A 15,025-nucleotide genomic window follows, 5' to 3' on the forward strand; every position below is an offset into this window, starting at 1 on the left:
TAAATGACAATGATGATTATGTTTTGGAAGTGTTCTCAGGACACAGGTCCCCCTTTATCATGCAAAACCAGACTGAGCAGATGATGGATCTTGAATGTATAAGATTAAAACAAAGGACAGATAACTAAATATGAAGATATGCCTGCAGAATTGTGTAATTTCTCTCCTTCATTCACATCTCTACAATTTTAAACAAAATAACTAGTAGTCTAATTAGGAAATAGTTGCAGCATTCTCACAGTCCCATGCAGGCAAATAGCTGCAGTCTAGTTTTACTTTTCTTATGCCCACGGAGAATTCTGTTTTGTTTTGACCTCTCATTACTTTCCCTCTCACACTTGGCTCCAAGCATCAAATTTTGCCTCAGCCATTCAACAGTTATTCCTTAGGGCTGCTTTTTTTTCTTACCATTATACATTCATATAGAACAGCTGGAACTAAGAAAAAGCACAATTAATTATTCCTAAATTTCCCAAAGAAAACGTTTTTACTTCTCCTCAGTTTGAAATTACTTTTTGATTTGAGGAACAAGAGAAAAATTGCCTCCCATAAAACCTTGCATACATCTCAAAAACTTAATGGAACATTTTAGCTTAAAAAACAGCATAATTTTTGAGAAGGAGGTGGGTTAAGATTTTCTTCCTTTTATTTCTAAAATAATAGAAGAAATCTAAACAAAGCCACTGTTGCATCTTGGTGGGGAACTGATTTCTTTTATTATGACATGAGAACCAGAAGAGAAGAGAATCTCTGCCCCTCAAATATCAAGCAAATTGCCAGCCCTGTGAAAATCTACTTGCTGGATTAGCCTATGAGCCCCACCTAAGTCAGAATGGAAGAACTACCCAGAAAAAAAAAAAAGAGCAAAAAAGGACAACACCTGCCACATACTCACAAACTAACAACTGGATTTAGGGCAGATCAGGGTACACGGAGCAAGGTAGAGAGCAGGGAATTCTAAGTGTGAGTCCGACCAAGTGGAGAACAGTCAGGTATGAGCTAATATTAGTAGGAAAGAGTCTTGATTAGGTAGACGAGTCAGGATCTACCAAGAGTTTTGCTGGATATAGATGGGTCAGGAACTGCCTATGGTTTTAACAGTTCCAGAAAAAAAATCCCATCAAAATCACCTTCAGGCCATCTCTGAAAAAATCCCTGACTCAAAAATCCAAACCAGTATCGTCTTTGTGTAAAAACACCCCAACCAGTGCTCCTGTGAAGAGAAACAAGGTATAAAATAAGATATAGGACTTAATGGTTCAGGGCACATGGGTCGTTCAGCAAGAGTTTGTTGAGGGCTGCAGTGCCAGTATCAGTCCTGAATCTCCACAGAAAAGCAAAGGACTAACACATCTGACAAGAAGAGTCTCAATACAATGCAGAGATGCTTTAGAGAAGCCCTACTTTAGAGAAGCCCTACTTTAGAGAAGTTGGATACTAACTCTGCTAGCTAGGCTGCTGATTTAGCACTCTGCTTGTCCAACCACTCACACACATATTGAGCAGAAAGGCTTCTTCTCTTTACAAGAGTAGGCAGTGATGCTGACCCAAGCCCAGAGCACTGACACATTAATCAGACAGTCATGGACAGCTGACTTCCACAGAGCATCTGCAAAGCCGCAGCTGGACTGAAAACAATGGTGTATCTCACTAAAATACACTCAACAACTGAAGCAATGAGTTCATATAAGAATGCTACTTATTACAACAGAAGCACCTCAGACAGAAATGGGTTTTAATTAGTATCCATACACATGCACAGAACTAAGCCACATAGGCATTTTACAGCAGTACACAGAAAATAAAGCCAAGGCACTTATGTACATGTCAAATGATCTCTAATCAGCTTTTGGTTCTCGAATATGCTCTTGTAAGAGTAATTTGACAGAAGTATATGGTCACTGCTAACTATGAGGTGCAATGGGTAGGTTCTCTTTCTCCTTAAATAAAATTTGTTAACTCATTGTGATTATTTAACACAAACCTACACTTTTACAAATCTCTATCAAACCCCAAAACTACAATGAAAGTAGAAACTATAAAGTGACAGAAAGATACATTCACTTTACATTCAGAAACGTATTTCAAACTGAAGAGTGCAATATTCTTATTTTTCATCTGTGACTATCAGCATGCAGTAAGTTGTAGAATCAGATAATCTGCATCAGTCTTGTGTTTAACTTAACAATATTAACATTTTTACCACTTTTGCAAAAACAGTACATTCCATCAAGCACATCTTGCAATAACAAGCTTTCTAATTTTCCACAGGAAAATGCTTTTCAGGGAAGCAGGAGACAAAGAAGGAAGAAATATATTACAGTTAGAAACTTATTACTTCAACCTTTCTCACCAAAATAAATCCCTTCAGTGTAAGCAAGTGGGTTCCAAAAGTAGTAAAGGGACCTTTTGATGTCTACACAAAAGCAAGAAGTCCCTCATCCTGGATGGATCAATAAAGGTGAATTGCACTTAATATATAACAAAGTATGGCTCTGCCTTAAGTTTCTTCTTTGTATGTCACAGAAATTACTTAATATCTGGACTTGTTTATGGAACAACATATAATTCCATCCAAATATCTAGTTTTTCCTACATTAAAAAAAAAAAAAGGAACTGAATAAGATTAGATATATGAAACTATGAAACCTTGGCTACCCATTCATATTGTGGAATTGCCAAGATATTAATATGAATTTCTTGACTTATGAAACAGAGGAGATGGCATTAACTCTTTCACATAGGCAGTTCATCCTCTCAGCTGTTTGATGGGTCTTTGAGTTCAGCAGATTTAACAAAAGCAAAAGAAAGAAACATAAAGCATTAGGCAGCATGACCAAGAATCCTCTGCCTCTTAGTTACAAAATGACCAATCTGCAGCTACAATTATAGTCTAAGTTATTATTGCAATATTTCTCTAGATAAGCCTTCCCCAAAAGAAGAGGATTTAGATCATCTATGTTTAATGAAATAAGCAAGCAGAATTAATATAAAAATACAAACCTTTGAGCGGTCACCATACATCCTGAACAAAAACCAGGAAGAAGATGAACATTTCTTTTTGTTTTGCAATTAATTTTAAATAATATGTCATGTGCTCTGACCTGGTAAAGCTCCTACTTCTCCTTATTGGTTGATCCCCAAACTCCATAAGCTGAAGGAATGACAAAATTTGCTGTATTTCTACATGCATTACAGTGTGAGTCACAGTTAAACCAGGCTCAGAATGAAGTATTCCTTGTAGGTGGTGTGGAAACAGCTAATTTGGTGAAAAGCTGTTATGCTAAAATGATCAACCAACAATTCTATTAATGTATTAAACACTATTAGTGTATATCAGACTTCTTGACATGTTTTGGTGGCACATAACGTCTGTGAAGGCATCACTTACTTTGAGAATTGATTATTAACTTTAATCCATTTTTAAATTCTCAATACAACATTTAGAAAATTTGTTCTTGAACCTTTCCATGACACGAGTGGGCAGATCTTTACAGGGGCTGCATAACTAAGAATACCTTGCTGACCCCAGAGGTGATAGGGCATTGATGTAACCACTATTCCAACTGGTTATTAACTAATTACAAAGTATTCTCCAAGCCTGACCACTGCTGCACCAGAGTTTAGCATGGAATACATGTGAGACATTGATGCCAAGGCTCTGAGGCCAACATGGCTTTAGCCTCTTTCTGAAAGACAAACACTTGGGGTTGTTAAAGACTGCTTGAAAGTCCCAGAATAAACCATCTCATCTCATCATCATAGTCCAAGCACCACTAAAAGCATTCTGTAGTTCTTACTTTTTCCGGTTAAAACCAAAGGCATTCAGAACCCAAAATGTTCTTCCTTTGATCCCTGAGCCAAAATGCCAAAAATGCGGTGGCCTGATCTCTACCCCAAGAAGAAGGGACCAACTGCTCCATCTTTTTGTTATAATGCTAACTACACTGTGGTAAACTAAGCCATGCAGTGGTTTGGGATCCACAGCCACCAAGTCTTGCATTGTGAAAAAAAGGAAATAAACCCTCCAAGGAAGAGTGACTTCTGACCCAAAATTTCCCAGAGTAACCCCAAGCACTCATCAGAAGAGGCACAGGGAAAAAACAGTGAATTAACAACAGCTCTGAAGTATAATGCAACATAATTTTAGTAGTTTCTTAAAATAATCAGGCTCAAATACCATGTGAAAAATCCAAGAACCATCTCTAATGACATTCCATACTTTCCAGGAGAAAGAAAAGGTGAATGGAGGCGACTGGACAAAGGGGTGTCGGCCTCTGTATTGGCCAATACAAGAGGCCTATTTCACAAAGCCTTTGTATTGGCCTCTTGTTGCCCACGTGTTGTGCACTCACACTTACCTGACCAAGGGCAGGGAGTGTTGCATATCCCATGGGCTGATTTATCATTCCTTTCTGCTTCATGATGAGCATGCGTTTCTGCTCCTCGCTCAGGTGTGCCACCTGAGCTGGCATCTGCGTCTGCTGGGACTGCTGCTGCTGGATGTATGGCATCATGGTGTTCTTTCCAGGATTTGCCATTGCTGGGGTCATCATCTGACTCATCTCAGTACTGAAATGCGTCAGAGGTTTGGTGTTGCCATAAGAAAGCATATTGGGCTGTTTTCCCAAGGAGTTTGTGACCAAATTATTTGGCTGCTGACTGATCATGTTCATGTGATTTTGAGGGAGGTAGTTATTAATTGTGGTCTTCTGGGGATTGTTTGCCATAGGAGGCACTATAGGGTTTTGGTTGTTAAAGGCTTGAGAATATATCATTGGACTATTTGGTTTGTCTGCACTGAAGGTTCCTCCATAGGGACTAGATGGAGGCCCCACTGGTGACCAGCTTGAGGGCTGATTTGGATGCTGTTGCTGCTTCTGCTGCATGAGCTTGGCTCTTTGCTGCTGCTGGGCTGCCATCTGCTTGAGCTGCTCAGCTGGGGACAGGTCAGCACTAGGCAGGGTCACTGGCCCAGGCCCCGATCCTGCCACAGCTGATGCCAGGTTCATGAGAAAGCCATTCCCAGAGTGCACCTGTGTCTGTCCAGGAGTGTGGGCCTGGCTGGGAGTCTGAGGGGACTGGACAACACAGTTTGCTGGTGATCCAGCAGGGACTGGGGCCAGTGGTGCACTGGATGCAGAAGCAATGCTGGAGCCTGAGGAGATGTTGGAAAATGGAGGACCAGAAGAAGATGGTCTGACCTGGGGAGACCCTAATGGGACATGAGCAAACGGAGAATGGGATGGATCACTTTTTACGCTCGCGCTCTCCTGAGTCTCTGTGGCAGGCCTGGGAAATTCGGGCTCCTTCTTCTCTTCAAAGTCTTCATTGAACAAATCCTGTATATCATCTTCTGGGACGGTGTTCGCCAGCTCATCTATAAGCTCCTGCCACTCCTGATCATTTAGGTTAATGTCTGAGAAGAGCTTGTTCTGATTCGAAAGAGATGTTTCAGAAGTGTCTATGCAGTTGGAGTCATCCAGAGGCTCTTGCTTTAGTTCCTTGTTGTGCAGGATGTTAAAACTATCATCCAGCTCACTGCAGCCATTAACAGGGAGCTTTATCTCAGAAAGCCCACCATTTTCACCCAAGTCTTCTAGACCACTCTTGTGAGTTCCACTGTTCTGCAGGAGCAGAGGAGCTTTCATGTCAAGCTGGTGAAGAGGAGAAACAGCAGGTAAAGGCAAATTAATGGGCAAGATGTTGATTGCCTCAATGCCTGGCACATCCTTCCGTGTCCGCTTGCTGGTTGGAGAAAAGTTCCCATCACAAACTCCATTCTGCTGTTCTCCATTGAGAGGTGAACATGCGCCTTCCAACTTCCTTTTGACTGTCTCTTGAAGCTTAAAGAAAACAAGAGGAAAGAAAAAAATTAACCATTTGCAGATGCAAAAGAAGTGCTCATGGGCACTGTGACAAGAGACTCCTCATCAAGCCAGTGACAATAAGTTTTAAAACTGATTAGAAAGTTCCTCTGATTTCATTCTTATGCCTTGATCAATTTGAAACCACAGTCTAAAAACCTCCAAACAATCAAACACCTCCCCCTGTCCCAAACCAAACTTTCCCTTGACTAGGAAAGCAGAACTGTAACATATGTCTGTGCTTTCCAAGCTGAATCTGTGCCAACTTCCAAGAAATTTAGGGAGCAAGTTGACTAATTTGACATTTTAGTGCCTAATACAGGGATAAGATTTAAACAATGTGCCTAACACAGTGAGGAGTCTTAAAATGGAATTTAAAAAAGAGAAAAAGGGATCACTAAAATTTACTAATCACTCTGAATTTTTTTTGAAGTTTCTAGAAGCTTCTTTAAAAAATAACTGCAATATAATTTATTGACTACTTATATTGAAATGTGTTGTTGACAAAAAAATATTACATAGTTTCATTTGACTAGCCCAATGTTCTTGCCTAACACATTGAGAATCACTATTAAGGGAGAAAAAAAATAAATCCACCCTAGAAAACAGAAGGTGCTTTGCATAACTTCAACTCAATCAAATAATGAAAAAAAGGAAATCAGCTATGTGCTAAGAGCTAACATAAAACATAAACGCTAACAGAAATAATAGCAAGACAAGTCTACAGAAAAGCAAAAAAATTGGAATATAAGAATTTTATAAAAAAAGATAGTATATTAACATCAGTTTTAAGTCAGGTTATAGAAGCATAGCAAAGGGCTGTAGCAAGCAGCAGTCCTCCCCACCCACACCCAAGTGGAGTCCTTTACTTATGAATGAGGCTAAAAAAAGCATCTCTCTTCAGCTAAGGCAAAAAACAATAGTGGGGAGGGGAGGAAGCAAAGAGGTCACAGCTCTAGCAAACGCCTTCAGGACACAATTGCATCCTTGATACTAGAACAATAAAAGACAAAATACTGAAAGATTTTATCAGTTTTTAAAGTACTCTTACTGATAGGAAAGTCCCAGATATGCAAATCCCAGCCCTTCCCTAACCTAGAGGTCCTGAACCTTCTTTCTTCTCATAATCTAGATCCCATTTATTTCTCCCATCCCAGAGGGCTGGTTCCCTTTTCATCCCATGTGTAAGATGGACAAGCAAATCTGTATCTTGCCCAGGTTTTGGAGGGAGTGGTTATGGGAAGGCTGTGCTCTTCTCCTGCCCCTCAGGCCAGCCTGGCCTCTTTCAGCACACAATGCAGAGGGATGTGGCCAGCACAGGCATTGCTGCAGCCACAGTTGAGCATACATAGGACACCAAGCTACTGTGAGGCTGCTCTTCTGCAGACAACCAAGCAGAAAGGCAACACTATGAGTCTAAGCAGACCATCAACTCCTTTATATTCACTGGAGCAGAACAGCTTTTTAATGTGGTGAAATAATTAAAGTGTGAATAAGAGTACCCAGTGCGCCACTGTTGGCATAAGTTGCCAAGACTTTGCTGCCTGTTCTACCTTGCACAAAACCAGTGTGTGCCAAACCTTCCGCAGGTGGAAATTCCTCCACCTTGTGGCTTCTGTGGTGCCACACAGACCAGCTGCTCTGTAACCACAGCCTCTGCCACATGGCTGGTCTTCTTCTCTAGTCTGGTCATAAAACCCTGAATTTGGAGAGTTGTGGATGTTCATCTTGGAGATGAGAAAGTTCTGGGCAGACCTTTATAGCACCTTCCAGTACCCAAAGGGCCTACAAGAGAGCTGGAGAAGGACATTCTACAAGTGATAGGACAAGGGGTAATGGATTCAAACTGACAGAGGGTGGGTTTAGATTAGATATTATTAGGAAATTCTTCCCTGTAAGGATGGTGAGGTGTTGGTACAGGTTGCCCAGTGAAGCTGTGGATGTCCCATGCCTGGAAGAGTTCAAGGTCAGGCTGGATGAGGCTCTGAGCAACATGGTCTAGTGGAAGGTGTCCCTGCCCATGGCAAGGGGGTTAGATTATTTTTAAGGTCCCTTCCAACCCTTCCTAAATTCTGTGAACTTATGCCTATGCAGCTCTGAAGCAGCTGTCCATACCCTGAGTCTCTCCCCTCCCCAGTTTCCAGAGATGAGGGAACAGGCATGGCCAGTAGTTTGCACCAAGAAGTTCCTTTCCCTGTGTTGCAGGCTGTGATGTGGAACTAGCCTGCAGCAATGTGAGGGTCAAGATGATTGTGGGCATGTTTTGGCCCTCCCTATCAAGTCGCTGTCACTCTGTTCCCACTCCTTTCCCAAATGCAGCAGCTCTTGTCCCCGTGAACTCCACAGGTGCAGGTGGGAATGCATACTGTGCCACTCTCTCTGGATTAAAGCTTGGCACAGTCAAGTTTAGCAACCATAGTCTGCAGGAACACACCAGGCTGCAGAGAACAGAGCCCTGCAAGAGAGTATCACCTTCTGTCCACACCTCATCTCTCTGTGCTGCGGCAGCAGAGCTCTGCTAGCAAGAGGTGCTTGCCCAGAGGTGGTAATTGCCTCAATCTGTGCCATTTAGCAGCCATGTGGAAAGGAACAGGACTAGTGTGATGGATCAAAATCAGATTCCACAAGGGGACTTATGGTATGGGCCTCACCTCTGCTGCCTCCCTCCTCTAAAAACCTGTGTTAAGCTGAACATCGGTGTGTGGCCTTACAGCTCCCTGATGCTTTTTGAGTTGTGTATCTGCTGTGCTGCAGATTCCTACAGCTGAGTTGGTTCCACTGATCTTTATATAACCCTGGATCAGGTCCTGGAGACAGGAAAGGATGGTAGAGATGTGGTAATGGCGCCGCTTCACAAGTACAACAGCCCAGCTCCAGGGCAAGAAAAGAAAGATCACAAGCTGGCCTCGAGTGCAGGTGGTCAGCTGATATAATGGGTTAAAATAGCATCTTTAAATATTATTAAATATTAATGGGCCACTCACACAATTTACAGCTGAAATCACCCATTTCAATTCCTAGGCCATCACACTGCAAAGTTGCTATTGCCATATCATAAAAACATTCCCCAAACAGCAAGTGACTCAAGACCAAGCTCAATGGGAATACACAGGCAAAACCAGGATTTGAAGAAATGTTCAAAATGTGTCATGTCCATTTATCCCAAGTTTATATTCACCAAATGCTGGGCTAAAGTAAGAACATAAGAACAGGATGTGGTGGCAGGCTTCTCATCATGAAGTAAAGTTCCTATAAGGAACAGATGGGACAAAATTTTGTCTTAATGACAAGGCAGGGACTAGTGAAAGTGACAAGTGAACTGACTCAGTATGTTTTGCAAGTTTGAATGAATACTTTACAAAAATATTGGTGAGAGTGATATGCTTTTACACGGTTTCACACTTTCAGGTTTTAAAACATTTACCATTTTATCCTAAATCTATCACCGTATTTATATATGAATGCTTACCAAAAGAATCAAAACTATCTAGTGGCAAATAACCAGCCCTAAAAATATCAGTTCCTAAAGTTTCACCATGTGCTGGAACTTGGGTGTCCCCCTGTACAAATAGGCAGTGACTTTAGTGAAAGTAAAAGCAGGCCCAGTATATAAATATTCATATAAATAATCATGTTTACCGTGCATTACAACAAAAAGCAGCTTGACATGAAAACTATTTTCTATGAAATATGAAAAATACAGAAGTTGTGCCTCATTGCAAAAAGAAATTAAATTAAGCCTATTCTAAGTTTGTTATCCACATTGTTCTCCTTCAGAAACATTAGGATTTGGGGGTTAACAGGCACTAATATTTTTATTTTCTTTGTTTGCTCATTGAAAAACTGTAGGTAGACAGAGACTTAACATGAAAGGTTTGTTTGAAGGCAACATGCTGGGTACAACCTTTGCAGGTGGGGAAGTCCCTTGATTCCAGCATTTTGAGGGAGGTGGGAGGCATAACAATAAATGCTGGGGGGGTGGGGGGCAAAAAAAAAAAAGTTTTTTTTTTTTTTTTTTTTTTTTTTGTGAGGTACAACACAGAAATACTCTTATCAAATGATTGTAATGAAAACTCATTTTTATATCTTGATTTTGTTCCCAATCACCATATTAACTCTTGAATGGTTTGGATATCCTACACTAAGCATATACTGGCAAACCATTTACCACAATCAGGATTCTAGAGCATCTTAGACTAAAATCCCAGCACTTCCCCTTCCCTCTATAAACATAATCCCTGAAGTAAAATAGTAACTTTTAAAGTACCCTCCCTCTCCTTCTTAGTACAAGTACACAGTTTGTGCATGTTTTAGGGCATGCATTGTGAAGATATTAGCAGGAGCTGAGAGATTTATGTCTAGGAACAGAAGATTGTTGACACATAGAATAAAAATAAAAGGCAAATATCAAAATCAAAGGAAAATATTGAAATAAAACAACCCCCTTTCAGCTTCATAAGTTTTTAGCTTTATTCACACAAAATATTTGACTGATGAATCTTCATTTCACTGCAGTTTTCTACCCCAAAGCACAAGAGGGTGAAGCAGGACTCTCAATTCTTTATATGCCTTTGAAAAAACTCCAGTTGCAGAGTGAGAAAAGGTCAAATTTTGGCAGGTTGACTTTTTAAATGATTTTCAGTTGGAGGAGAGGCAGGGGGACAGAGTCTGTGCACACATACACACACCAACCCGAATGGTCAAATCCAGCCCATCCTGAAATCCTCGGCAGAGCTGCTCGGACATGCCATGACAGACCCAACAGATAAACGAGTGTGTGGAGGCTGTTGGCAGGGCTTTCATCTGTGAGGAGAAGCTGCTCCGCTTCATCTCACCAACAGCAATTCATTTTTCAGAAGAAACGAGACAGAGGTACTGTTGTTATAGCAACAGCTGAGCCACTCAGCAGCCCATCCTCCACCATGGAGCTGCCTTTGGTGGGTGGCTGTTCCAGTCATGCACGGGGAGTGACTGAGGCCGTGGCAGCAGAATATCCTTTCATTGCTCCTTAAAGAAAAAAAAAAAAAAAAAAAAAAAAAAAAAACCAATAACACAAAAACCAGAGAAGGTGGGGAAGCCGAGAAGCTAAATTCTCCTTGTGCCAGTAGAAGCTGTTCACAGGGTCTAACACAGGTCCACTTCTCCTCTGTAAGCCCCCAGAAAAGGAGGCTGATGTCACTTTTGCAGATGTTTTTGTGTACCAGCTACATGTAGCCACTGACTTTCCTCTCCCTAGAGCAGCTCCAGCCACTTGAATACAAGACAAGGGCAACAATTATGAGAGATTTTGTAAACTTGGCTCCCCAACCCTGCTCTGGAGTTATCTTTGCTCCCTGTGGGAAAGCAGAGAAACTAGCCAAAGCCCAAAGTCCATCTGAATAATCAGAGGATATGCATGTTTACAGAAAACAAGGGTTATTATCTTCTCCACATGCTCTTCTGTGACGCTTTCTGTTAAAAATTGATCTTTTCAGTTCTTCATGTTGAATCAGTCTGGCCTACCAGTCATCATGACCTTCAGTTCCTTTTCATGAAATGAAGTCTTGGGCCTTCCTCTAGGGTTTCTACTCTCCCTTCCACCAGTGTGTCTGTTCCTGAGTTTGCCCCCTCTTTCTTCTCTCTTCTACTCTAGAGCTTCTATGGAAAGATCTTGATACTTACCTCCAACAGGGAGTACTTACCATGAGCTCTGCCAAACACCACCCCAATTCAGCAGTCTCCAGCCTGCACTCTAAAGACTGAGTAAAGTTTGCTACTTAACTTCTTGTGCTGCACTTAAATCCTATCAACAATTCAGGAAGTGTCCCAGGGGGGGCTATGAAGTGACACTAAGTAAGTGCATTTGACATGACAGCATCTAAGATCAGTAAGGAATAACCAGCATTGCCATTTGCATGCCAGAAATTCAACTTCAACATTTGAAAGGATTTTTTGCACGCACCTTCTTGCTGTATCGCCTCTGATGCTGCCATTCAAAAGTCAATGTTGCCGGAGTGCCACTGCCTGAGATACATCTTGTCATCAGTGTTTTAAGTCCACCAGCTCCATAGTAGCTTCCCAATGACACTTGCAGTGTCCTGCAGAGGTGGTGGGGATAGCCTTTCAGAAACCTCTGCTGGAGCTGAACTCAGACAAGCAGCCAAGCAACATGAAGGTGAGTTACAGATCACCACTTCCCACAGATGAAAGTATTTCATGCATCAAACCACTCCTCTAATATCTGCATGCTGCTGAAAGCATGGCACTGATGTTTGCTAACTCACTGGATGAAGCCTGATGTAGCAACTTGATTTTGGAGCACAATTGCTAATTTAAAGCACATGCTGTGTTTCTCCATGCTAGGCCTGGCTGGCCAGCTCTTGTTGGCCAGGGCAATGTTTCAAATATATAGGAAATTCACGTTGTGAAATCTGTCTGAATTTGGTAAAATCTCATCCCGCTAACCTTGTCTGTTCAACTCTGCAGGCTCATAGAGTAACCTCTGCCTCAGGAAGGGGGTCAACATTCTGCCCCTTACCCTGCAAAGGACTGCTGGGGTCTCTTATCATCACCCTTGTTTTTGCTGTCATTCAAACAAAAACTGACAGAAGAACAAAATACCTTCCAGTAATAGCAAAATGATGACCAAGGCACTGGGTAAACCTGCAAGAGTTAGCAGAGAGGAAAACAATCCAGTTCCTCACATTTTAGCTGATCAGACAGGAAGGGTTGCTCTCTGAAGAGTGAGAGCAAATAGTCATGGTGACTCTTGGATGCAAAGCTGGCAGCACAGGCCCCTTGCTAGAGCTGCCTGCCAGCTGTCAGGGCCCCAGCCACCTGTCTGGCTCCCAGCCACCAGCAGGAACTGGATCACAATGGGAGATCAAGCAGAGGAACAGGGAAGAAGGGTAACAAAAAAAGGCACTGCATGAGAGCAAAATAGCAACAGCACTGGGGAAGTCCAACCAGGTAAATGCTGTGACTCCACCTGCCCTCAGTCAACCAGGTAAGGATGCTGGTGTGTGCTAAAGCAGCTTGAGAAAAGCTGAGTGCAAAGACATTGCACAGAAAGTTTAACTGAACTTTAGAGTGCAAACTATTTCATGGATGGAATGCTGTTATCACTGTCAAAGAGCCTTCCTGCCCAAGTGTATGATCTACATGTTTTACTCCTGTTCAGATCTATCTCATTTAATCCTTGCTTTGGCCCAATGGGGTAAACACTGGCAAAGCAGTAATCTCATTGCAGTGCCAGCACTGCTCCATTTGTGCAAAAGTCTTAGGAAGGTGCTAAGATCCTACAAGCTGAACTACTGAGCTGGCAGTACCTATTCCTGCCTCTCACACCCAGCAGCCGATATCTGCTCTCTCTGAAATTGTCCTTGCAGATGGCATGAGCTGTATTTTCAGGGTGTGTTATGAGAATTTAGTCAGGCAGCCTCCAATTGACTTATCTGGGAGTTGTTCTAATAAATCTTCACCCTTTCCAATCTGCTTTGTATCTGGACAGAAGAGGGGATAATGATGAAAAGCAGACACTGGAGATTATTAAAGCTGTGCCTCCCAAAGAACTACAAATCAGAATTGAAAGGAAATGCAGGAACCTCTTGTGTTTTAAACTAAGAAGCAGCAAAACAACACACCTAATGCTGTTGCACATGCACCATAGCTGTTCAGTAGCTCTTTAAACTGTGTATGTGACACTAGGAATGGTTTCCTGGGAAAAATCTTGTCCCAGTTCATCCTTGGATGAGCACAAGTCATAGCGGGCTAGTGAAGTATGCTGATGGCATCCTGCCTGCCTAGCAAAGGGGTATGTGGGACATGAAAGCATTCCTGTCCTCTGCAAAGGAGGAGCAGCTCTGACACAGCCTCTGCCTTCCTTGTCATTAAGGCACCAGTAGCATGTGAGCTCTCTTCCTGACTTCAGAATTGACAGACTAAAACCTTGTCTAATTGATGTAAGGGAAAAGCCCTTCCTATGCTTAGGGAAGCAAATTATCTTCGGCTGCTTGCAAAATACTGCCATGGCACAATCTACATACATAATGTATTACTCCAGACTATTCTCAGAGAAACTCTGAAGAAAGAGCCAGAAGAGACGGCGAAGGCATGACAGCAATCCCCTGATGATACCATAGATTTCCATGGACTATGAGTTTCTACTGGATCTCTTTTACTACCAAAGCCTGTCTAGTGCATGATCTCTAGAAGACAGATAGCAAACTGACAGAAGACTGAAATCAGAAATGGCACAGCTGTCTTCCATTCATATCACTGGTGTTAACTCCCAACATACATCACCTCATGGCAATATAGCTACTTATTCCATAGGTGCATGAAGCAGAACCTTCCAGTTTCTCAAATCAGTGTGGGCTGAATTCCAGGGATTCTTCCACATGACTAAGCTCAAGTTCATGCTTTCTGAAGCGAAGTGTTTCATACAACTGGAAAAGGAAGGAAATGAGAGCCACATAGTGTATACAGTGTACCTGTTCAAACCCACACATTTTAGTCAACCTCTTGAGGTAACATCATAAATGAAGCTTCCACTTGAAAATAATTTAAATATCAAATTAACAGATTTCCACAACTAACACATTAAAAGAAAAATCTTGTGAATCAGTCATACTGTGCTGCAAACAAAATGGTAAATTTAGCTTCCTTTTTCCCATCTGCTCCCTGAACAGGCAGCTTGGCCAAGGACATAGGTCAGCTGAAGATTTCTCTGCAAGGACAAATACCTTTAAAGGAGTGCAGGTTATCTAAGTAGAGATTGAACAATTAATGATACAGTAAGAATTTCAAAGGAGACCCAAGCATTGGGGAAGGACAGGGAAATGAATGCTTTGCATAGTAATTAATTATCATTTTTTTCCTACATTTTAATTGTTTGCATAGTAATGAGACATGTCTTTTGGGGAAAGGAAAAAAATCCAACATGGGACAGATGAGTGTGGAAATAAATTTGTGCTCAGTTACTGACCATTTAAAAAAAATAATAAAATCAAATAACTGAAAATCCCAAAATAGAAAATATGTCAGAGACAGCTTTTTTCTTCAGTCAAACAATTCCCTGATCAGCACAATCAGCTTGATCCATCTCTAGGAAAGAAGAGCAATGCAGGAACTGGTTGTTCATCTTGACTTTGCATATCTCTTTAAAAGAACACAGGCAG

The 15,025-nt window shown here is 41.7% G+C and overlaps 1 protein-coding gene across 1 annotated transcript in view; it reads right to left on the minus strand.

The window, feature by feature from the left end:
* Positions 1–15,025, minus strand: part of MAML3 (mastermind like transcriptional coactivator 3) — a 246,868-nt gene that overhangs the window by 77,516 nt on the left and 154,327 nt on the right. Inside the window, exon 2 of the mRNA XM_041461803.1 lies at positions 4,362–5,846. Coding sequence (XP_041317737.1) covers positions 4,362–5,846 — 1,485 coding nt within the window. The remainder of the gene's footprint in view (positions 1–4,361; positions 5,847–15,025) is intronic.

This window comes from Pyrgilauda ruficollis, unplaced genomic scaffold, assembly GCF_017590135.1.
Source record: "Pyrgilauda ruficollis isolate IOZ18807 unplaced genomic scaffold, ASM1759013v1 scaffold154, whole genome shotgun sequence".
NCBI classification, from domain to species: Eukaryota; Metazoa; Chordata; class Aves; order Passeriformes; family Passeridae; genus Pyrgilauda; species Pyrgilauda ruficollis.